Genomic DNA, 26056 nt, shown 5'->3' with positions numbered 1-26056 from the left:
AATTGGGGATACTGAAGGATATTTTTTTGGTAAATTGGAGTTATTTTGAGCCATAGCATCAGAGCGTAGATATTTTTGCGAAGCAAAATACAGACACATGGTTATGTTTCAGTTGGTTAAGTATTAATTATGGTTTGTTTAAGATATTTCAGCAAAGCTACACAAAGGTTATTTCTTCTAGTTGTTCGTAATTTTGCACTGATTGTTTCGCAACATTTCTCATCAACTCTTTCTATACTGTAATTACATATTGGAATTTGGTTTTCACTCTTATAACGCGCCTATGATACCATAGTGTAGTGAGTGATTTTGATGCAAATTGTTTGATGGATTTAAAAGGTATGAATTATTTAAGTTACATCAATTTTACTCTTCTTTCTTTACGCTGATGAACAAAAATAGTCTTTGTAAAGAACTCTTTGAATATATGTTACGTGAACAGAAAGTTGTTCACAGTTTATTGCAATTATACAAGGATGAGTGGCTAAACACTGTAATAAGGAAACGTTCTATACGGTTGTTTCCCACTCCTTTAGGGCCTGGCATGGCCTAGCGCGTTAAGGCGTGCGCTTCGTAATCTGAGGGGCGCGGGTGAGTCGCGCCAAACATGCTCGCCCTCCCAGCCGTGGAGGCGTTATAACGTGACGGTCAATCCCACTTTTCGTTGGTAAAAGAGTAGCCCAAGAGTTGGCGGTGGGTGGTGATGACTAGCTGCCTTCCCTCTAGTCTTACACTGCTAAATTAAGGATGGCTAGCACAGATAGCCCTCGAGTAGCTTTGTGCGAAATTCCAAAACAAACAAACAAACCCACTCCTTTAGTCGAAAAAGTAATATAGAATAAATGATTGTTTTCGTAATTATTTTTTTGGACACCGTGAGGTGTTCATGTAAGTCATTACCTTTTGCTGCTTTTAGGTAGAAAGGAAATTTGCATGCTAATTATAGATCATCTGATGTGCTCACAACATCATCTAAAATGTAATTAGCAAGCAAATCTATTTATTTTCAGTGAAACGAGCAACAGCTACAGGCGCTCATAACATGAGTTTGCATATCTTTGTAACTAAGGTGAGGTGACTAACGTAAAACATAAGTTCATGCTTGGGGCTAAGAAGCTCGGGATTTATATGTTTTTTTTTCTTTTTACACGTTTTATTTGATTAGATGAAACTACATAGGTTTCACCTGCTTATTTGCTAATGGACAATACTTCCTTGTCAAGTTACCTGGTGCTTTGTTACTGGACTATATTTTTCTGACACATTACCTGATCCATTGCCAACGGAACATTTCTCTCTTAAGTTGTCAGACTCATTCAATTTCACTCAATTTGGTAATTTTAAGAAGTTTTGCTCCAACTTTCAACTGTTACGTTATCAACATCAAAGCTATCAGGCAGACATTAGGGGGAAATATTATAGTCATTTCATAATTATGTGGTGAAAGTTTGTCATGCATTAATCTGTGGTATAAGTATAAAGACTTCAATTAAGGAGAGACAAATTAGGTTTTATCGCACATATTAAGTTAAAATTAATTCATTTTTGGATGTCCGCACAAAGCACCCAAAAGGTTATGTGCGCACATTGTCCTTAATTTATATCTTATGGATTGAAGAGAAGACGGCAAACACCTGGGCTGTTCTTCTCTGACTAGTGGGAATCAAGCATCATCCTTATAAGGCTCCCACAGCTACCAACTACAGAACGCGATTTTGTTTCTTTCGCGATTAACGAGGAGCGAAAACGAAACCTTTATATCCATAGTCTGGCACACTGACCACCGGAGTTAGAGCTTAAAAACAAAACAAGTCATAAAACATACTGTTGATATAAACATGTTTCGTAGTCACTATGAAAAACTCATACAGTGAATAGGTGAAGTGAAGGAAAGATGTCATTGGCCATTATTAAGATCGTTACATTATATAACTGCACAATAGAAGATATAATTAATAAACGTAATATTCCGAAATTATTTCACGTAGAAGGGTAAGTTCTAGCTCAGTCTAACTTTTGATCAACGTGTGTTATTAGATTATACTAGTTTCGGAGAATTCCACTCCCCGTCAGCAACTCTGAACACCAGTTAACCATTCATGATGTTAGAAAATACACACAGGTTTGGTTTCTTTTGAATTTCGCGCAAAACTACACGAGGGCTATCTTTGCTAGCCGTCCCTAATTTTGCAGTGTAAAACTAGAGAGAAGACAGCTAGTCACCACCACCCACCGCCAACTCTTGAGCTCCTCTTTTACCAACGAATGGTGGGATTGACCATCACATTATAACGCCACACGGTTGAAAGGGCGATCATATTTGGTGTGACGAGGATTTAAAACCGTGACCCTCGGATTACAAGCCAAGTGCCTTAACCACCTGGCCATGCCAGGCCAAAACACATCGCTTCAAGAAGTCTTGATAGAAATGAATAAAAACTCTATAACATGAGCGCTTTCGAAAGGTGCACCTTACTTTTTCAGGGAAACCTGGGAATAGTGGTTAATCTAATGAGTGATATTTATAATGCTATTTTATAAACTAATTGGAATGAGAAGATCTCAGAAACTAAGCAGGTGTACAACACTTTTTATGAGAATATGTAATTAAAATAATGAAAAGTTCAGTTATTTACGAGAGCCAGTGTTAAAATTAGCATTTGAAATCATACTTGAACAGGTCTCGTCGATGTTGTTTTAAAAACATACAGTTTTAGATATTTTGCTGTTATCTAATGAAATAATAAACAAATTAACATTTTCAAGAGTGGCTAATTTTTTGTCCTCCACACCTGGATGTATATTTAAGACAACGTGTTTAAGTAAAATAAAGGTGACACCTGGTGACAGATTTAAAAAGATGTGTTGTGTTATTTAATTTATAGAAAAAAAACAGTATGAAATTTAATTTATAAAAAAACATGTATGAAAAATTATCTTAAACAAATAGTAAGTTTTAGGAAATTCAGTTTTCGCATTATGAGTTAACCAAAAAGAGCTAAACTGGACCTATATCATAATGAAAAGTAACACATATTGTTGATGTGAATGTGCTTTTAAGCTATTGTGGGGAAAATCTATGCACTGGATAGGTAATCACGCAATAGGAGATTTAAAAAATAAACTTAGTATTCCGAAATTGTGTAATCTCGAATGTAGTTTTCATACCTTTCACTGTGATATAGATCCATCTAATCTCTCTTTGGTTAACTTGTGTTTATAGTTACTGATAAAGAGTGGAATTCTTCGAAACTACTATAACCCAATAATACATGCTAATCAAAGTGTAGACTGAACTGGATCTTTCTTGAACTTAGTGTTCGAGATAACACAACTTCGGATTACTAGATTTAATCATTTCATCATAAAACTTAAGATACTTTTTGTGAAGTAAAAAAAAAGATAAAAATATGAAACTCTCAGTATGGTTTTAGGTTTTAAATAAACCAACAATCCTCCTATGGATTTGTTTGGAATTTCGCGAAAAGCTCTAAGAGGGCTATCTGCGCTGGCCGTCTCTAATTTTGCAATGTAAGAGTAGAGGGAAGGAAGTTAGTCATCACCACCCACCGCCAACTCTTGGACTACTCTTTTACCAACGAATAGTGGGAGTAATCGTCACATTACAATGCCCCTACGGCTAAAAGGGCAAGCGTGTGGGGGGTGAAGGAGACTCGAACCCGCGACGCTGAAACTACGAGTCGAGTTCCTTATCCATCTGGCTATGCCGGGCCTCCTCCAAGATAGCGGTAAGATTATGGCTTTACATTACTAAAAAAGCGAAAATCTATTTTGTAGGCCCGGCATGGCCAGGCGGGTTAAGGCGAGCGACTAGTAATCTGAAGATCGCGGGTTCGCATCCCCGTCGCACCAAACATGCTCGCCATTTCAGCCGTGGGGGCGTTATAATGTGACGATCAATCCCACTATTCGTTGGTAAAAGAGTAGCCCAAGATTTCGCGGTGGGTGGTGATGACTAGCTGCCTTCCCTTTAGTCTTACACTGCTAAATTAGGGACGGCTAGCGCAGATAGCCCTCGAGTAGCTTTGCGCGAAATTCAAAAAACAACATCTTTTGTGTAGTTTTGTGCTGAAGCAAAAATAATAACGCTCACCCACAAACAGTTAAACTTTATTTGTTTTATTTAATAACAGTAGAAAGATCATTGATTCAAAAGATATACGTACCTCAACATTTGAATACATATCTTTTTCATAACTCTCCAAATATTAATGGTAAAATACATAGTAACTGCCATTTATGATTTAAGCAAAGCCGTCTAATATTTTGATATCTCATCAAACTTGCAATAGCGAACTACTTGCAAACTTCAGACATTAAAGAAATTTATTTTAGCTTTTTTGCATATAGGAAATTTCAAGAAGTAAAAGAACACTTGTAAAAATAAAAATAAATATTTCAACGAAAGGCTTAAACCTTCATGTGTAATTAAACAGTAACTGTGTTGCATCATTAGGGACACATTTAATATAACACAATGTTAGTCAAATATATCACAGTTTTCGATGTTTTGTAAATTATTCAACATTGAAATAATGTGTCTTTATTTAATAATGAGTTCTTATGAACATCTGTCGATTTACATTTAAATCGAGATCAAAATGTAAAAAAAAAAAAAAAACTCGCATGCGGACAAACATACAATCATAAAAATATCATAGAAACGTTAAGATTATCACTAAACTGTGACCGGCTTCTTACTTAAGATAAAAATGTAGTGTTCGTAGCAGTTCTGTGAACGTGTTATCGAAAATAAAGATGATATATCCAATGTCGACGAGGCATTCGAACCAATACCAGTGCTAACCAGAGCGACTGGGATACAATAGTAGTGGTTAAAATAATGTTCAAATTTTTGAATTCTACAAACAATTGCTATATCATGTATCATTTCAGGAATATTTTGAGCCAATAAACAGAATATTTAGATACATATGTGTTGAAATATTACAGATGTTAAAAAAAGAAAATAAATTAATTTTCTTCAGGAAGTCGGTTATTTCACAACGACACTTTTAGCGTTTGATCATTACTTTTCTAGCTAAAGCAATATCTACAGTCTTTACATTATGCTCTTCAGACGATTTTGGTCACCAGCCGGATTTATTTGTGAATATAATGGCAGAAAGGTACAATTGAGCTCGATCCCAATATTCTAAAAAGTAAAAGTACCTTTGAAACAAAAAAATTAGCCTATAGTGTTATGTACGTGGCGACTGTCTAATCGTAACCTGAAACTGTAGAAGTTAGAGATTTTTTTCCGTTCTTTAACTATCATTTACGCTTTCATTCCGCACTCGAATTGAGAGAAAACGGAAGGTAATTTCGTTTCCCTTATTAACACAAAATAAAAACTGAAACTCTGACTGTCGAACACCTGATTGTGAGAGCTAGCATCTGTGTGTGGGTAGGTTTCACAAAATCCCTTGTTAACTTTTTTTTTTTTGTCAACTTGAGTTTCTTCTGTCAGCATGAATACAAAAGGAGTAATAATCGTAAAAACTTAGTTTGATGAGGAATTTCTTTCAGAAAAGAAGGAAAACAATTTCAGGCATTATCAGTTCACAATAATCAGATTCACAGTATAAATTAAGCGGTTGTTAATTAACTGATTCTGTCATGGGATATAAAATATGATGCTCTTTCTAATTCTTATTGTCCCCCGCTGGATTTACAACTCTAAAATCAGGGGGCTGATTCCCCTCGGTGGACTCAGCAGATGGCCTGATGTAGCTTTGCTATAAGAAAATCACACACATCGCTTATTCTTATTACGGCAAATTACTTAACGCACTATACTATCCTATACAATAATAATACAGCCCAGAATTTTCGAATGACAATTAATTAAAAATTAAATTTGAATCTCGAAGTTGGACAGCGGTATATCTACAGACTTAAAACGCTAAAATCCAGGATTCAACTTCCCGCAGTGGACGCAGCAAATTGCTTAGTGTGGCTTGTTATAAATACAAACAAAGTGAAAACCTAATATATAAAAAATTGCCCTGATTTTCTTGATAAATTGTGATAAGTAACTTCCTTAACGTTTCAGTAATAATCGTAATTTTCATCATTCTTTGTAATTGTAAATAAATGAGACTTTCAATTCTTGAGTTTTGTGTGAAAAGCGTAGTGAGTTTTGTGACACAAACATTTCGTAGTTTATGTGAGAATTTACAGAAAATTTAAAAGTAAACAAAGAATGAAGATATAGATTGTTAAAAATCTGAACGACTTCATCAGTTCTTCTTTTCTATTTAACCCTAATTATTTATTTATTAATCAAGTTTGAGTGTACAGGAGTTGTTTTAAAAACCGTTGTTTTTACCTATACAGTTAAAATCAATAGCACGATTGGAATAGCACTTTATGGCTGATGTAAATGATAGCAAGGTAATTAATAACACGCACACAAATTAATTAATTAAGTTCCCGTATTCTTTGTCTTTACAATCTAGATCTATAACATCGAAAAAATACGTTTGACTTAATTAAAATATTAAAGATGTCATTTGTTTCCAAATATATTATTATCTTTATATTTTTAATAAAAAACAACATTCATTTAACAAAACTTTGTTCTGTATGATTAATCCAAGAACATACGATCCAAACATTTTAAAATTACAAATCTACTATTTAAAAAAGGTATTTGAACATAAAGGTAGTTGATTCATAAAAATATGCTTTATTTAGGTCATATTTATAACATCTAAAATAAATTCATCTTTATCTTTCTTTTTATTCTCCCTCCCCCAGTGATACAGCGGTAAGTATTTGGACGTCGTATAATATTAGAATCCGAGTTTCGATACCCGTAGGGAGCACAGCACAGATAGCTCATTGTCTTGCTTTGTGCTCAAGTAAAACAACCAAACATTCTTTCTATAAATTCCATATGCATTGCGTGCATCAATGTTTTACATAAAATATATTTTATTAATATCTTAAGTATGGTACTTCTCTATAAAACACTCTGGTTTGGATTCTACTCGTATGCAAAAACACACACGAGTAAATGGTCAATGGATAAGATTTAATTTTTCACTTAGAGCTGTGACGAGAAGAAATCAAACAAAGTAATGGTTGGTTGATTGACTGCTTTAAACAGAAAGTTGCATAACGAGCTATCTGTGCTCTGCCCATCACTGGTATTGAAACCGTAGTTTTAGAGTCTTAAGCCTACATACTTACTGCTCAACCACCGAGTGACTCAAAGTAGTGATGAATAAAACCTTAGACACACTAAATATCACTCATTAGTTTTCGGGGTACATCAGTAAATGGACGACTATTAGTTAATGGCAATTACTAATGAAGCGTTCAGATTTGTTTGATTCCTAACTACGAGCAACCGCATCGTTTTACCAACATTCCTGGCAAATATCCCAAAATAATGTGACTATTGTCTTCGTAGTACAACATACTTATGGTAGACACCTCGGATGGTGCACAGCATGGGCTGATAGATCCGTTTGGGTCGACTTGTTGAACTATATGGGTGTGAGGATATCGCTGTAAAAATACGAACGGACATTCTCCGCTGCAGTAATTGGCTTCGTATCTTCGTGGGGCTATAATCCAGTCCCATTCAAACTCAATAAAGTCCACTGTGAGAGGGTAACGACAACATCTGATCTCATTGGAATTTAGGTCGCATTCAAGACCGTCTATGTTTCGTTTGGATCGAATCGTCAGAGGTTTCTTCATTTCAATCTCTATAAAAGGCCTCTGAAAAATAAATGTTTTTACGTTTCAATAATTTTTTACATAAAATCACGAAGAGTCGTTTCTTTTATTCCCGCACTAAATGTTATAAATTAACTTGAATAAAGTAGCACAAAAAGTCAGTCGTTTCAGAAAATTACAATGTGTCAAGTTTAATTTTTATTTTATTTATTTTTTTCTTCACTCACCTTTTGTAACCATTACAGGTTACAGTATTAAATATAAAGCAAACACACACCCTCAAAACACTGGAGGCTCTTAAATTGTCAGTAGTCACTCTAAGACTTAGACCAAACCGTTGAACTACAAACACGTAACACTTTTGGGCATATCCAACGATTAATCTCCATATACTTATCACAAATAAGTAGAGAGAAATGTACAGCCCTACGTCTCCACCAGTTATATTAAAACCAGACCAAGTACTTCCAAATACAAAAAAAATTGATATATTAACACAAAAACTTTGAAACAAAAACTCATTATTATTCTACGAACTACATAATTTTAACACAATAAGTAGAACTGTAAACTGTTGGAAACATCTTGAGAGGCATCCGGTGTCCACTATATAAACTAATTGAGTGTTTTACTTACGTAGAAGAGATTCACAGGGGTTAACTACATTGAATCAAACTCTCATTAAAATTTTAATTTATTAAAGCAAGAGATTTGGGAACAGTAAACTGAATATTTCTTTGTTAATTTCTCTAATAAAGTCCGAAATTTGAATGACCTAATACAATAATAGTACAGCTTTTAACAACAATACTGATGAAAAGCAAAAGTTAAATACAACAAACTCATACATGTGTATGAATTCTACAAGTTGGTTTCAGTAAATACACCTTTTCTTTCACTTGGTAAGGTTGTGCCATTGTTAGTAGCTTACAAGGTCACCTAAGTCCAATTATTAATTAGCAACGTGTTAAGAATTAGATACTCGTTAGTAACTAGTTTTATCCTATGTTTCGGCTGATGATCTGTTTCTACGTTCATGAAATTCTCGAGAAGGACTACTTTTTGTGTTGAGTAGCACTCAACCTTGGGTCGTCTTGACAGAAGTCTTGTATGTTATTCATCCATTGAATGTTTGGAGGCGAAGACATTGTTGTAAGCGAACTGAACAACTGCACCCGTATTAATAAAAATCTATAAATCATGAGAAGCAACCGCAATTGCAATGATTATTGCTTACCATTTTAATAAAGGCATGAAATTTAAACTAAGCCAAAATGAAATGTTGTTCTAAGAAGGATACGTTGGTTCGATAGGTATTTAAACTAATTTTTCTTATATTCGTGAACAAACATCTAACCTTTCATTGAGCGTCTTGAGTTGTAAACACACACCAGTATATACTTATTGTGATGAGTGGCAAAGTTGGAGGCCAAGAAATCGGAAAAATGAGCTAAACATACGTAGTTGTTTTTATTATTCATATTGAGAATATCTGTAAAAGTAGTAACTATTGCTTAATAATACTGCAGTGATAAATTTTGACTTATTTTATAGAGGGCCTGGCATGGCCTAGCGCGTTAAGGCGTGCACTTCGTAATCTGAGGGTCGCGGGTTCGCGCCCGAGTCGCGCCAAAACATGCTCGCCCTCCCAGCCGTGGGGGCTTTATTATGTGACGGTCAATCCCACTTTTCGTTGGTAAAAGAGTAGCCCAAGAGTTGGCGGTGGGTGGTGATGACTAGCTGCCTTCCCTCTAGTCTTACACTGCAAAATTAGGGACGGCTAGCACAGATAGCCCTCGAGTAGCTTTGTGCGAAATTCCAAAACAAACAAACAAATTTATAGAGATCCAGGAACTGAAGCCATGCATGACGGTTGTTTAGTTTTTCTACAATCTTAACATAGACATGAGTAAGAAATATACAGTAATATGAAAAAGTGTTAAGACAAAGTCAAAAATTATATTCGAGGCTTCTTTTAAAGAACAATGAAAAGTAAATTACAGGTGAAACATCAAACTTTTGTTAATCTTCATATTCAATACAACAGATGCTCAGTGAAAATGCTTGAGTTCAGCAGACAATTAATATTTTGTGTGCCTCCTTTTGCTTTGATAAATGCAGACAGTTTTTCAGGCATTTTTACAACATATTTAATCACAGTGTCCTTTAGGACTTTACTCCAAATGTTTACGATACACTACCATAAAGTTTCTTTGGAAGTAACTTTTGATTTGTCAAGTTTTTGATCTATCAACTTACATATCTGCTTAATTGGGTTGAAATAGGGGTTCAGTGGGGGCTATTACATCAATTGAATGATGACTCCAGCAGCTTCTTTCTTAGGTAAGTAATTTCTACATGAGCTGGGTGAGTGTTTAAAATCATTATTTTATTGGCAGTATAATCCTTTATCAATAACACGAATTCCAATGGGTATACCATGACAGTTCAGTATCTGATGGTAATTGCACTTGTCTATTATTCCACATATTTTACAAATACCTCCTGTTACTTCATCAGGAAAATACCTCTAAACCATCACACTGCCTCCCCTCTGCTACATGATAGGTGCTATGCATTGAGGTAAATATCTTTGACTTTTCTTCCGCTGGATGTACAATCTAGGCTTTGAACTAAATATTACAAACTTATATTCGTCCGTCAAATAATCAAAAGTCCAATCATCAATAGAATTTTGTACAACATTTGAAGATCGAAGTAAAAGTTTTTTCCTGCTACAACCAAATATTCCATTCTTATTGAGTCTTCTTGATACTGTAGGTCTGCACACTTTTCTATCATTTGATACATAATCGCTTATCTCATGCTTGAGGTCAGTGACAGTCTTACTTTTGTCCCGAAGGTTGGATAAACGAAGATACGAAACATTAGTATCATTAAGTTCAGGTGTTCTGTCTCTTCCTTTCCTATTTTCATATTTACCTATCTTGGTGTCACGATATAGGACGTACTTGACAGTATTTAAAAAGCATTTCTAGTGTAAAGCAATTTGTCGCAAAGGTCAACCAGCATCACGTAAAACCTTTATACGAATTTTCTGCTCTACTGACAATTTTCTACGCATTTCTTGGGCATGACAACAAACCTCAATATATAGTATTAAACACTGTTTTTATCGAGATTCATTAGTAGAGTGCTATTAAGTTTATATCTTCTAGCATATACTCGTATCATACGCTATATAGTTAGTATCACTGTATGTGATACCATGACAATTATTTCAAACCCTAGATTTGATCAGTTTGTACATTCAAGTAGAATCCTTATGACATGCCTTTGGTATAAGTAAATGAAAATTCTAAACACTAAGTATTCTTAAACTGGCTCATTCAATTGTCAACAGGGATCAGTGAAGTATTAACATGGTGCTGAAATTTATATTTTGCAATGGCATCAAAGGATATGCCTCATAAACGGGAAAAAACAATAAAATATTTTCTTGTAAAACATTTGCACAGTACTGTAATTAAACGTAAATTCGAGCATGTTGAGCTTGATATCTTGGGGGTAAAATATCGCTACAGATGTGGACCTCAGTCAAAATGTAAAATGTACTGATGGGCCTAGTGCTAAGAAAGGTTTGGATCCCTTGTTTCAAGAAACACGTCCTCAGAGTGTGGTCCTTAATATCTTACTGGGTCGTCCGCGGAGCAACTTTGTGATAATGGTAATTTTCTTATTAATTTCTTGAGTAGTTCATAAACATCTTCTACATTAAGAACACATTAGCACGAAGAAGGTTTGTACATTTTTGTCATTAAAAAATTGTAGCTGATTTGCGCTGGTTTTAAAGATTCCACAGATTATTTGAACAGCTAACAAATACACAAAACAATATGACTTTGAACTATTATTCTCAGGAAACTTTATACGAGTAGATGAATATGTTAGAATGTTTCTGTTGGCCTATTTACATAAGGTTAAATAAACGTTATATTAAAACCATTTTGCTGTCTCGTCATCGCTGCAGTCATGCCGTATCTGATTACGAGGTATCTTATTAACAACCCTGTATCGTAGTTTTTATTACCAAAACCCTCGTCATAAAACTATTATGTTCAAAATGCACCTTCTTCTCTCTGCTAGCTTTACATGAGTCATTTAGTGATGGGAAATACAGATTAGAATATAAGCGGTAACCTTCATATAAAACAATAAAATACTCATTTCACTTTCTAGAAGTTTGAAGTATACGATGGTTAAATCACTGGAAACCTCATCGTAGTGCACCTACAACCTATTGTCGTGAATGGCTTTTGCCACAAATATTTATGTTAACATGTTAAAAGACGCTGCACTTTTCTTACCATGACTGGGATAGGACTTGTTGCAGGTCATTTTCTGAGTAGTCCTAGTCACCTACATTGATTCATATTTTCTTGTTTTCAGATGTGAGAACGTTCAAGTGATATCTTCGTCTTGGAAATTATAAATCCTCGACCTGAACTTATCTCTATGATGTGTTTGTGTGTATGTGTGTAAGAATAGTTTGTATCGAATAAGATTGTTACACACCCTTTCCACAAGCTATCAATTTTCAGTAGCATCACACTACGTTACGACAAACAATGTTAATATGTAATTTTTGTTTCATTCTGTTTCACCACGACTTGGGATTGGTTGTGAAACTTGTTGAATTGCATGTCAAAACTCTTTTAATATAACGTAATCAACCCTATGGGTGTTAGGAAAATATGAAAAAGTAAACAAAAACCACATCAGTTATGAAATTTATTGTGGAATATGTCTTGATATATTATATAACATACTGGAATATGTTTTGATATATTATCTAACATACTATTCTGAGCTTACAGCACAATAAAACACTTACGTGAGCCTCATTATCGATCCAAGATGAATTGGTAATAGGAAAGATGTTGCCCATGTTGTCATCAATTTCAACAACCAACCCAAGATTTTCTTTAGGATGGTGTATCCAATGGGAAACAACTTTATGAATATTAAGTTTGATCCAATCCCCGCGGTGTCTTCTCAGGTTGATATTTTTAACCATAAACTATAGAAATATGAGAGATTACATTACTTTACTTATTGAGGTATCAAATACTAAATAGATTTTTTTAGATATGATCAAACATACAAGAAACAAACACTAAATTAAATTCTAAGAACAAGTTTGTTTGAAGTTAAGCACAAATTTACACAAGGGGTTGAGTCCTGTTCATCACTGTTTTTTGTGTATTAAGTCCACCGATATACTATTGTGTTACTGGAAAGGCACAAAGTATACAGAGAAAAATACACTAACGACATACTTGAAAGCAAATGACTGGTATGCGTATGCTTACATTTCCATTTGCAGTCTCTTAACACATTTTGTGAACATTTTAACTTGAATTAACACCCCCTGCCAGTACAGCGGTAAGTCTACGGATTTACAACGCTAAAAATCAGGGGTTAGATTCTCATCGTGAGCTCAGCAGATAGCCTGATGTAGCTTTGCTGTAAGGAAAACATATACACACACTTGAATTCACTTATTGTTTTTCATTAAATCTAATAGTAAATAAAAACAAACACTATTGTAAAACGTATGAAAAGGAACTAAGATTTATTATTTGAAAAGTGACGTAAGCCTGTGTGTTTAGTAAAATGCAAAATTCACGATAAACAAATACTTGATTTGAAGCTTCAGTAAAGATATGTGATGTTGCATGGATTAAAGAATTTTCAATCTTAGCCTCACCGCATGCAAGCGCCATCCGGTGGCTTAGCAGCAAGTCTAAAGGCTTAGGACACTACTAAACGCCAAGATCTCAATACTCGTGGTGGGCGCGATATGTATATAACCTGCTGTAAAGATTTGTGCTTTAACAACAAATCCGTGTTATGCCCACTAGGTCGGAGATATTTATGATTCACGTATAGCCTTGGCTAATTTTGAAGTACTGTCCAGAAGAAAGGCATCCAACCAGCAACACGCGCTCGATGCCAACACTTTGTCCAGCTATTTAACTTGAATATATGATTTAACTATCATTTTTATAACGCACCCTCAAATGAAAGCGCAGAGACTATTCAACAGCATCACAGCTCGAACTCTGACAGCAGCCCCACACGCTGATTACTAGGCTAATACAGGCCTGGCAGAATATGCAAACACTTTGAATTAATGAACGTTATGTGTTAATAAAGCAAGAAACTCTGATAAAGTTCGTTGAGGTGATGTTAGCAAAGTGAACAATAGCAAAGATTTTCATGTAATTATTAAGTAAATATATTTATATATAACACCATCTTTATTGTATTGGTCCAAACAAGTTTAAAATAACATACAGGAGTCGTTTCTTCATGTCGAGTTTCGCATTCATTGTTTATCGTTTTTTGTTTTTGTATGAAATCATAGCAGTTTAGTTACATGTGCATCCTGCTGTCTCTGTTCCTTTTTTATTTTGTTAAAGGGTTGTAACTTCCTCATATTTTTCTCTTAACTTTTACTTGTAGTACAGAAGCTTTAAATGACTCTTGAATTTCTGTGTTTGGGGTTCCATGCTTGTATCGAAAGTATTCTGCTGGAACGGTCTTGTATTGGTCATACGTATATAACACGCTGATATATCATGAGATGCATATGTGCAAAGATCTTCCGGTTTCTCCTACACATGCACCTTCACTTTATAATAAATGATTTGGTAACTACATTTTTTCGAGATGGAACATTTGTTTTGCTCCATTTCCTCTGGCATAGCTATTTTGGCACATTTTCTTTGGGAGAATGAAGAGCAAAATAATAGCTCATTCAATGTTTCACCTGGTGTTAGCGTTATGTTGATTGTCAGTTGAAACTGTTAAAACGGCTTCACGAATATTGGTTGTGCTTGTATTGTTTAAGAAAGGAATGTTTATTGTGGGCGTTTTCGTATGTGTTTTTTTTCTGTTTTGGAGTCTCGTGCTGGTATAATGTTTTCTCTTTTTCACGAGTTGAAAACACTGTCAATGTAATATTCGGGATATTCGTTTCGTAATAATAGTGTTTTAAAGTCATTTCGAGCTGTTTGAAAGGCATTTATCGTGGATTAGTTTCGATTTATTAATTTTAATTTTTCTCTGATTATTTCCGTTTTGACTCGTTTTGGGTGGTGTGATTTGTATCGGAGAAATATTGAATTTTTGCATCCTTTGTTATATATGGACAGCTTCGTATTTGTCTCTTTTGAATTTTTAGGGCTACGTCCAAGAATGTTAAGTATATATCTGCGATGAATAATTTTTAGTGTGAACTTGACTGATGGATAAAAGTTATTTAGGACGTAGTAAAACTACTGCAGTGTTTCTTTTCCACGATTCCATATGCCAAATATGTCATCGATGTGTCTGTACCGCACTGCTAGTGCTTAACCTATTTTTTGGTCTATATATGTCAAGGACTTTAGTTTCTGTAGTCATGAATGTTACATCAAATGTGACTTCTGCTCTATTATCCATTGCTACGTTTTGTTTGTGTTTGTACAAGGTGTCACCAGATTTAAAATAACTATTTGTAGGACAAACTTGAGCATTGTGTGGGTAGCTTCTAACGTTCGCCGCATTTGTATACTTTTGATTTGTATAATACTATGTTGTTTAAAAGATCTTGTTATGTTTCTTCATTATACTTTTATTTCTGATCGAAGTATGACGTCATTGAAGACATAATAATTAATACATAAATTTTAAACAATTTTTTCACACTAAACGATATTCACTAATAATATTTATGAAGATGCCTTTTTATTTCTTACACTAGTTGATTACGTACAGCATGTATAAATCAAGTGTGATACACAGCTATATTAAAATTTTACTTTGGGCTGTCTTCTGAATATTTTGAAAACTTCTTAAGGTTTCTAAAACTTATCTTAATGAACTGACTTACCTCTAACAGTCTATAAGATTCAATATCTTGGACTACTTGATTTATGTGAACAGTAATACCACCCTTTTTATAATTCTCGAGGTGTTTCATATGGACCCAAAGATGAACCTTTCTGAGTTGAGAGTTCATGACTTTGTCAGGAATAATAAAGTGTAGCACATTCTCTGCTGGTATGTGAAGATAATCGAACGCTGTTAAGAACGTAGAGGACATATGTTAAGAATACAGAGTTAATATCTGTTATAAAGAGTGTTTTTCTATGTTCACAAATCTTTCAATACCACTTAGTAAAAACAGTTTTAGTTTTTCTCTTCTAATAGCCATTTGAGTCTTTACTAGCAATTCTTGTGCCTAAGGAAATCCCAGTGTTTATCAGTAAATTGTACAAGAAATTACTTATAAAGAAAATTCATTTAGGTCTAATAAAGGTTCTGGCAGCACAGAAAGAGACATGAAAAAGTAACAATATTTTTTGAATAAGAAGTTGAAAGATTCAATAAGAACACATCTATTTGTTCTAGAGTCTGCACACGTTTCTAATAATGAAAGATTGTTTCAATACATGAAATACAGAATATTTATCTTCAAAGCTCAATTCTTCCTTCTTAATTTCGTGCAAAGTCGTCCCCAATTTAGCAGTGTAAGACTATAGGGAAAACAGCTAGTCATCACCATCAACCGCCAACTCTTGGGCTACTCTTTTACCAACAAATAGTTGACCGCACATAATAACGCTGAAAGGGGGAGCATGTTTGGAGTGACAGGTATTAGAATGCCCTGACCACCTGGCCATGCCGGGCCGCTTTCTTATTTTATATTTCTCTAAATAAATCAAAGTTATACACTTATTTAACTACAGCTTATGCTTAGACAAACAAAATGAAAGTAGAGAAGAGCTTATTTTAATTCATATAAAGTTTTCCTTTTATTTGAAATGTAATAAAGTGTATTTAAAATATTAAACGTATGATCCAAAGTAAATACTAGACTCAAGAAGTCTTACGTTTTATTTATGATAGAATAACATATATTTCACAGAGACGTTGCTTGTTACACAAAGAAAGGAAAAAGTATAAAATGATGTATCTACAGAAATGTTCTGTAATCTTTCAAATTTCTTAAATAAAGTATCGTTTAACTTCTTCCTCGTATTATGTTATGTTGTTTTAAATAACCATGTGTCGTTTCATAAGGATCTTAAGTGTTTGAATTATTTTAATACATTTTACTATTGAGTTTTGTTGGTTTGTTTAGAATTAAGCACAAAGCTACTCAATGGGCTATCTGTGCTCTGCCCACCACGGGTATCTAAACCTTGTTTCTAGCGGTGTGAGTCTGAAGACATACTAATGTGCCGGTGGGGGGGTTACAACTGTCTAAATTTATTAGAAACAGATAAAACTTTACTATAGAGATATATAAAAGATGGGAAGTTTGTGTTGTTTAAAAGTATTATTATTCAAACATATATAAAAGATGGGAAACTTGTTTTATTTAAAAGTATTATTGTTCAAGTAAGTATACAGTATGTTGATCCAAATTTATGGGCTTGTATTTATCATATACATATATCATAATTTAGATTTCTTTCGAAGAAAGATATTGGAGATATTGTTAAATGATATTGATCCAAAGTATGACAAAAATTCAGGTAAGGAAGTTTCCAATGTTCTACATGAAAGCTGAAGCCTTCAACAAGAAAAAGAGAATATGCCAGAAACGACCTCCAAAGTCAAAATTCAAGCTCATCAGGAATAATGCTATGAACTGGAAAAAATGGAGGCAATGAGAATCTCCTGTATGACTAAAAAAGCATTAAAATGAAATTGTGTACATCTCCGGTTATTATTAGCAAAGTAATGAACAAGAATTTAAATTTGACAAAGACACACGAGCCAAAGTTTCACAAGATTCCAACCAAATCATCGGTTGTTTCCATGAGAGAGACGACTGAAGAAACTGGAATCATAGAAATTCCATTCCACCGTATACATAGTGCAGCTCTAATAATCTTTTGTGCTTATGGTTTTCTGTGAAAATTTTCTTTAAACGTCCGGAAATTATGGAAGAATAATTGTACGTGATCATACCACCAAAGGGCATAACCTAATTGGAGGAAGTTATTCCAAAAATAGCACGGATTTTATAACATCATTCTGGTAAAGTGTGGTTAACTCTTGTTTTCTAAATTCAGATCAGTCATAAGTTATTAAAAACATATATTGAATAAAATGGTTATAGTCCACTATATTAGGACTTTATACAACTCTCAAAATAAACAATGGCAATTTTGTAAATTGTTTTTGGGAACATATACAAATCCCTTGGTGATTTCATCCTGTTACTTTCAGTTTTGTGACGCTGGACAGGTTTATTTGGTATACTCGTTTTCATAAATTTGAGTTGACTTACACTTGAACACTTGAAAACTACAGTTTTTTTTCGATTGAAAGATTTATCACGTTTTTGTCTATATGTGTGGGAATGTGTTAGTTAATTGGATAGCAGAATGATCAAATGGAAGAAAGCAGAGGGTTGTTATAAATAGGACTCAGTTAAACTGATTAATGCTACAAATGGGCTACACCAGGGTTCAGTTTGAGGACCTTTGTTTTTTTTTAAACTTACATAGTTGAAAGAATTGTTAATAAAGTCGTAACACATGCTGATGACATTAAGGTCTTGAGTAGTGCTAGTTATGAATACGATACTGCTGCGTTACAAAAGAGTTTAAATCGTTTAGTGAGTTGAGAAATAAATGGCAGATGGGTATTAATTATAATAAATGTAAGATAATGCACATGGGTTATCATGACTTGAGTTATAAGTATAATTTGAATGAGAATAACCTTGACAGTGTCATGAAAGAAAGGGATCTTGGTGTGATGGTTGATCAGTGTGTAAAACCCTCCAAGTAGTGTGCTGGTAGGGAATATAGGATTTTTAGGTTGTATCTACAGAAATATTAAAAGTAAGTTTAAAGAGGTTATAATTTCATTGTACAGATCGCTGATTAGAAACATTTGGAGTATTGTGTTCAGTCTTTGACTCCTTATCTTAAGTTAGTTGGTTGGTGTTTGACGTTTAATGGCACAAAGCAACGGGACGATTTGAGCCAAACAATTGGTAAATGAACGAACACTCAGTTGAAAAAATAAGGTTTCGTTCCGTTTTGAAGAAAAACGATTGTATGAAAAAATGTTAAAAATGAATGAAAAAGAAAAATATAATAACAAATATACAGTAGAAAATTATATATTTAGAAACGGCTGGTATTGTTAGAGAAAGCACAAGTAGAGGATCGAAAAACGTTTCGACTTTCTTCGGTCATTGTCAGGTTCACAAAAAGAAAAAAAGGATTACTGACCGGAAACTCACCACATGTTTGAAGGCAGTAGTGTAACTGAGTGTAGGAATGTAGAGGGCGTGCTTAGATGTTGGATATATTTATTAATATAGGTATAAAGGTGTTCCTTTTATTGGTTTATTTTGGGCTTGAGTTGTTGTATAAGAAAGGCTTCTCTAATTTTGCGTTTGGTCGAAACATTGTTCGCTCCTCTACTAGTGTTTTCTCTACCCATACCAGCTGCTTTTAAAAATATAAAATTTTCTATACAAGTGGGTTTTCTCGTCATCACGAAATATACAATAGGTAAAAGTAAGCAAGTTGAAAACGGTACACTCTAGTATATGGGACGTGTTTATTTTTTTGTGTTGTTGTTGTTAAAATTTCAAAGAAAGGTAAAACCTAAGCAAAATTATAAAGGTCAATGGCCCATAAAGAGGTAAAAACATAGCCAAGACAGACTGTGTCACTGTCCAAAGTCGATAGTAAATTTTGAGGGTAAACATGTTTAAAATGGTGCCGCCACTTACGATCATAAAGATGGCACGACAGTAAAATGTAGGCTAGTGTTACTTGAGTATTAACAGCGCCGAATAAAAGAAAATGATGATTTAAAAACAGTAACCTAGGCGAAGCCTTGTTAAGACAACTTCCTCCTTGGAACCCCTGCAAAACTAGACGTCCAAGGAGCAATCGTATATTTGATCTGACAAAACTTGTTAGAATGGTCTTCACCCGAAGCCTGTTGCCAATTGGCCTGACGCCGAATCTTGGTAACAGAACCATAGTTTACATATGGAACACATTCAAACATAATGGCACTTGAGAAGACAGAATTTACTACAATGTCAGCGACGTGGCCTGCTATCTAGAAAATCCGGATACGAATAGATGAGAAAGAAAACTAGGTCAGGCACTGCAAAATATCAAGAAGAACTGGGTGAGATGTCACGCGAAGCAATTACAGGACCTATAGATAGCTAAGATAGTCTGTGTAAACAGAATAGTCAAAGTATTGGTTAGCTACTACATGGCGCGATTGATGGCATACAACTCTGCAGTGAACACAGAAAACGTAAATGGGAGTGTGTGTGGAACCATAGAGCCATAACAAACCATGAAAAAGTCCACAGAGGCACCTAACTTTGAACTATCCATATTATAATTGACGGATGGATGGTTAGAGAGATGTTTGGCAAAGAGAAGGCAGTACTTCCAGTCTGGAGTATCCTCCTTCTTTAGGTGACTCAGAGAAAGATCACGCATGGGAATGGTAACATGCCATGGAGGAATGGGCTAATACTAGACTTGGAAACGTCGTCCCATACCAGACCCAAGTCGTTGATATGAGCCCAGATACAGAGGCCAAAAGGTGGAATAATGGACTGTCTTTTACTGAACAGAGCAGCCCACCCATGGCGGAAAACACGATCCCAGGTGGGGTGCTTTGGCAAGGAATGTAGTTTAACAAAGTATTGCATGGAGAGTTGCAAACGTTGAAGATGGAGAGGTGTTTCATGGAACATGGAGTACAAACTGTGAACAAGCAAAGTGTGGTATGCCCCAATGCAGAAAGAGCCCTGACAGTAAATGGGGTCTAGCAAACTAAGTGCCAAAAGTTTCCTAAAGTAGAACTTTAGCATACAACAATGCCGAGTGTGGGTATACCCCACTGATAAACTATGCAATTAGAAAGAGAGATATACTGTCAGAAGGTATCCCACGCTTGTTTTTCATCCTTTTATGCCTTCTGGCAGCCATGACTCCACCATGGAAAATGTGTCGAGGTTACAGGAATGACTATACAGTCAGTCACTGCTACCATACAGTCTTTAATATATGGCAGACAAACGATGGCAGGGTCAAGTTTTAAGAGAGTGATGAAAGAGAACCAGTCAGCCCGGTCAAATTTCCACTTTTGCATACAGGTCGGGAGGCATTGACCACTGCAAGTTTCCCATAAGACGATGGGAAAATGATTGCTGCCATGTGTCACTATCCGCATTTCAAGAAAAAAATAGAATAGAGTGAGGTTGAACAGATAGATCTGTAGCAGTAAAAGACTCACTGGGTGCATGAAAGTGGGTAAAAACAATCACTATTGAATAGAGAGAGAGGCTCTGATCTAAAAGCATACACTCTAGGGAACGGCTCCTTCCACCAATGTTGGTACTGACCCAAAAGGGACTATGTCCATTAAAATCACCCAAGAGGAGAGTAGGAAATGGCAAATGATCTAAAAGAACATCAAGGTCCGACTGAGTGTACGTCTTTACTGGAGATAGGGGAAAGAAATAAATAGTTATGGTATGATCCAATGAGAGATGAATTGCTACAGCCTCAAGTGGGGTGGCTAGTGGCACAGATATGAATGACCAGTGAAGCCACACCACCATGGATTCGACTATCACACAACCTGTATTTTCTGTAAAATACTACTGAAGAATGATGGCATGAGGAGGATGGAGGAGGAAAGCTTTCTGTAAAGATACAGAGACTGGATGGTATGAATCATTCAGGCCTTAATATCTTCCAGGTTGGAATATAAGGTTTGACAATTATTTAGTAGGGGATGAGGGCAAAGAGTTTTTTGGTTTACGACCACACAATTTTTCTTTAGACGAGAAACCTGCCGATTACCATGGATTCTGCTCAAGGTCAAATGGTCAGAAAATGGTGAGTCAATCAACTGTGGGCGCGACCATGTAATAGTTTTGCACCATGAGACCAATGGCGAGAGACCAGAAGCGGAGGTTGGAACAAAGACAGGAGCTGACGTGGACCTTTCAACTCCCTCTGAAGACAACATGATAAAAAACTCTTCAGAAGTCACGAAAAAGTGAGTCTGCACACCCACCAAGGTGGCAAAATGGAGGGGGGCAGCAGATGTCTTTGATGGAGTGGAAGACAACAGTTTCCATGCCTCATGAGAGAATATGTTATTAAAAGTTGTCAAGTACTGTAACTCTTTCCACTTGGGACAAGAATGGGAATAGGAAGGCATGCAGACTTCACAGCTGATGCAGTGAAGCTCGTAGTCACATAAATCTGTCTCAAGGTCTTTGCCATTACAACAGGCACAGCACAAAAAGCCATGACATGAGAACGTAGAGTGACCAAACTGCTGGCTCTGAAAACGCTGGAGAGAGTTAGGGATATAGGGACAAACCTTAAAAGGTAAGTAACCTGCCTTTACAGATGTAGATGGCGTGAAATAAGAAAGCGGATAGGCCAAAGATACATCACCTGGCCAAAACTTCTTGATTGGAAAGACTGACGTGAATCTCTGACTCAGGGATGTTAAGAAAATCCCTCTCAGCAATAACTTCTTAAGATGAATTATGATAATATTCTAGTAAGTTTAGTGCCGTTAAATATTTTGTGTATGACCTTAAAAACATACGTTGATTGTCATTTAAATGATAAATCGAATTAGATTTTCATTAGAAATAACTGCGTTTCTAAAACACGACCCTGTTAAGATGAATATTCATTGTTGTAGAAAATATGGTTGTAGATATAATGAAAATGAAAAGATAAAAACAATCAAGTAAGTAGTCATATATGTCAATAAGTTCGAACATATAATCCCTTTTATTGTAAGATATGGCTTAGTTCTACTAAGAAAGTGCTTGTTAATATACATTTTGAGACTAGAGAATCACGTTGAAAGTTCGTACATGATTATCAGTTGGAAATTTCCCATCGATTACCAAAACAAATAATGACAGTATCTAAATAACCGAAGTCCAGTAAGTAAAAAAGACCTACATAAATACGATTAGACCTGTTTTGAAATTAACCACTTCCGTTGATGATGATGCAACTATTTTGTCAATAAATACAAAACTTGCAGTTGTATCGGTTTATTCTTATGGGGAAAACGTTTTATGTTTGTTTGCTCTTTTATTTAGAATTTTTACCTAAAACTACACAAAAGACTATCCATGCATAGCCATAGCTAATTACAAACATACATGTTAACATGGAAGGCGACTAGCCACTGCTAGTGCATCGGTGACACGAATGAGCGGAGCACGACTTTTCAGAAACGGGACATGAACAACGTAATCTAAAATTCGTAGTCTACACTCGCTAAGAACTAGGTCACGCAGTCAACTTAGACTATGTGGAACGTTGCGTTTATACTTAAACGATCTTCTTTATATAAAAAAAAAAGAGAGAGAGAAAAGAAAAAGAAACCACAGAAACATAACACATCAAGACGGACTAGATATAGTTTATGTCTTGCTGGTCTCTTGAATATAACAAAAAATTATACTCCACACTGCGTTTTTACATTTAAATAAATCTTTGTCCTGGTATTCATATCGATACAATTTGTATCTTCTCATATTGCTCACAAGAATGCTGTTTATGTAATAGCTTAGTTTTTACAAGTTAGTTGTTTTTACTTTTTCGTTGTTTGTCAAAGCATAGGATATTTCTGTCATATATCTAATCCAAATAAGTTGAAATATCTTCCTACGTTTTTTAAATATAACTATCACATGTATGAGCGGATAAGCAGGCAATGGCATAAAAACTTTTGAACTTAAGAAATTATAAAATCCTGATCATATAAGAACGTAATATCAGAGAAAAACAAATGTGATATAATTTTAATTTCAGACCTAAGATACACTAATTTCAACTCAGTTTCTGAAAAATAAATATTCGTTAATATTTCATATCGTTTTTCAGTCAGCCAGTGATTTGACTTTTCCCTCCATATTTATTTCAGACATAAATGCTCATTATGTGTTTTTATATAGTTACAATAGATATGAAAGATAGCTGTAAATCTGACAAACTCTATTTTTCGATTGCTATCATTCATGTTATACTTTGACTAATAACAACACAATATCAACCAATGGGAAGTAAGAAATACACTGGTGTTTGAATTTTTTGAACTATTGTTTGAGTAATATTAAAACAATTAAAGAGTTTCATTACTTTTACAGGAAGAGTGTTTAATAATTAATTATATTTCTGGTGATGGGTTTTACATGAAATTACATTATTATTAGCAAAATTATTCTGTGTATGTGTGGGTACTACTTCTGTATACGTATATGGTGGGCTCATTACATTACAGTCTAAGAGAGAACAACTAAAACTAATGTAATAATAGACTTTCCTTCGTGGTTAAGCTATATTCGCAAGATGGCTAAATTAGTTTAACAAAATAAATGCTTCAGGTTTAAGCCATTGGTATAAACTGACGTGTTACTTAAAGTTCCTCATAAAATATTGCAAAAAATGTAAAGTAATGAGCTTATTTAGCGTTTTTACTGTTGTTTCGCTATATTTCATACTATATAGATATAATACGATATAAATGTTTATCAATATTAGTACTCACGATCACTGGTTGCAAAAGCAAACGCCAGGTCCGGAGTTGCTGTGTCCTTTTCGTGCTCGTTCGACTGGGACTGTTCATATTGGAAGTGGGATAAATCACTCTGCACCTTCGACCTAATGAGGTTTATGAGGGGAGGTATATTCTGCTGATTTCTCCGAGTGACGTTTGGAGGTCGATTCATCCCAAGTTTATTAAGAATCTGGGCTTTTATGATGTCAAGTCGTTTTTCTTTTTCCTGTTCCATCAGTAAACATTTATGGCATTTCCGTGATCCATTTACAACAGTCAATACTGCTTCTTCCACGGAATCGCGTGCAGGATTTCTGGGTTGTTGTTCGGGCTTTTCTTGTTGTTGAAACAAAGAATCCATTAAATCTTGTACTGTCAAATTAGACATCTCTAGAAACTTTCCTTTGTCGTTCTCTTGTTCTTTCAGGGTCTCTTCTGTCAACGATAACATTCCTGATATGCAAATTACAATAACTAAACACATTAATAACACCAAAATTTTGCAAGGAGGATAAAGGGCAATGTTGTCTCGAGATAACGACATGCTAATGCTGATCTATATATTTATTTCAGTAAGGTCTTTTTACCGTATGTTTAGTAAAACGAAAAAGAAATAATTGAATATACTGCCACTGATAGCAAACTATAATTCATAAGGCTACTTGGAGTGTGTTGTCCCTTTATAAGTTTAGATCATGTAGTAAAGGGGTTAGAAAAACAGATAAGATGTCTTTTATTTCACTGCTTAATTACATTTTTGCAGTGGCAACGTTCCTACTGGTGTCCACCTTCCCTCGTAGAAAGCACCAATGGGCTGGTTACAGAATGAATACCTTGCTTCATATTGGTCACTGAATGATGAATTAATAAGAATGGGAGGCATAGTTGATTATCAAGAATGACCATGAAATGTTTGGGTCTTTTTGGTCTCCTACATCTTTTCACACATGTTTTGAATGTCTAGTTGTCAACGTAGAACAGTTGATCATTTAATATACGATGTCAGTATCAAATTTAACAAATATTTTTAAGTAATACAGAAGACTGACAACATTACAGCTGAGAACCTGCAGATAATAAAAATCAATGAGCCAATCAACAAATCAGTAATCGATGTAACTAAATATTCCTAAACTACTAATTATAACAAAAATGGTAAAATAAATCCATTTAAATTGCATTATTTGTTTTCAGTGATGAAATATATCTTTCTTTACAAAAAATTAAACTGCAATAAGACGTTTATTAAAGCGTCTTATAATTTAATAAAACTCGTAGCTCATATGATTAGTTACTTTAAAGAACTCGGTAATTTAGCTTTACACTTTTACAATATGTTTGTATTTATTTTAATTGTGTCTCACACTTTATTTTTCGATTCGGATGTAATAATGTTAGACGTTACGTTTTAACACTTATTATTGACACCGAATTCCAGTAAAAATAGATTTATTTTACATACAATGTTATAAGCTATTGGTATGTGTTTTTAGTACCCGTCTTCTTCTAAAGGCATATGTAAAAGTTGTTGATTTTCTTGACACTTACATATGTAAAACATAATTTTTCCCATTATTCCATTGTACATAATATGTTATTTAAAAATATAATTTTTTTCTTAAATGATTCATAACTAGTCAGATATTTTTATGCTTGTGTTCATATATGTGTGTGTATTATTTTTCTAAATATTACTGTATATACTTTACAATTTTATGAA

General features: G+C 34.6%; 1 protein-coding gene and 1 long non-coding RNA gene across 2 annotated transcripts in view; one reads left to right on the top strand and one right to left on the bottom strand.

Annotated features, from left to right (window-relative positions):
* Window positions 1-4124: 4124 nt before the first annotated feature.
* LOC143246342 (growth/differentiation factor 8-like) lies at window positions 4125-25075 on the bottom strand. Its single transcript, XM_076492902.1, has 4 exons — window positions 24328-25075; window positions 15614-15804; window positions 12569-12754; window positions 4125-7755 (listed from the first exon to the last, which is right to left on the bottom strand). The coding sequence occupies exons 1-4, from the start codon at window positions 24878-24880 to the stop codon at window positions 7369-7371; spliced, it is 1317 nt and encodes a 438-aa protein (XP_076349017.1). The 5' UTR covers window positions 24881-25075; the 3' UTR covers window positions 4125-7368.
* The window catches only part of LOC143246345 (uncharacterized), a 72345-nt gene continuing 66127 nt past the window's right edge, over window positions 19839-26056 (top strand). The window contains exon 1 of the long non-coding RNA XR_013025920.1: window positions 19839-22136. This is a non-coding gene — a long non-coding RNA (uncharacterized LOC143246345). The remainder of the gene's footprint in view (window positions 22137-26056) is intronic.

This window comes from Tachypleus tridentatus, chromosome 3, assembly GCF_004210375.1.
Source record: "Tachypleus tridentatus isolate NWPU-2018 chromosome 3, ASM421037v1, whole genome shotgun sequence".
Taxonomy (NCBI): Eukaryota; Metazoa; Arthropoda; class Merostomata; order Xiphosura; family Limulidae; genus Tachypleus; species Tachypleus tridentatus.
This window is presented reverse-complemented; position numbering and strand designations above follow the sequence as displayed.

Coding starts and splice junctions, on each gene's coding strand:
- LOC143246342 (XM_076492902.1), bottom strand. CDS start 24,880: ATGTCGTTATCTCGAGACAACATTGCCCTTTATCCTCCTTGCAAAATT. Junction 15,805..24,327: donor TGCTTTTGCAACCAGTGATC/GTGAGTACTAAT, acceptor CGTTCTTAACAG/CGTTCGATTATCTTCACATA. Junction 12,755..15,613: donor AATCTTATAGACTGTTAGAG/GTAAGTCAGTTC, acceptor ATATTTCTATAG/TTTATGGTTAAAAATATCAA.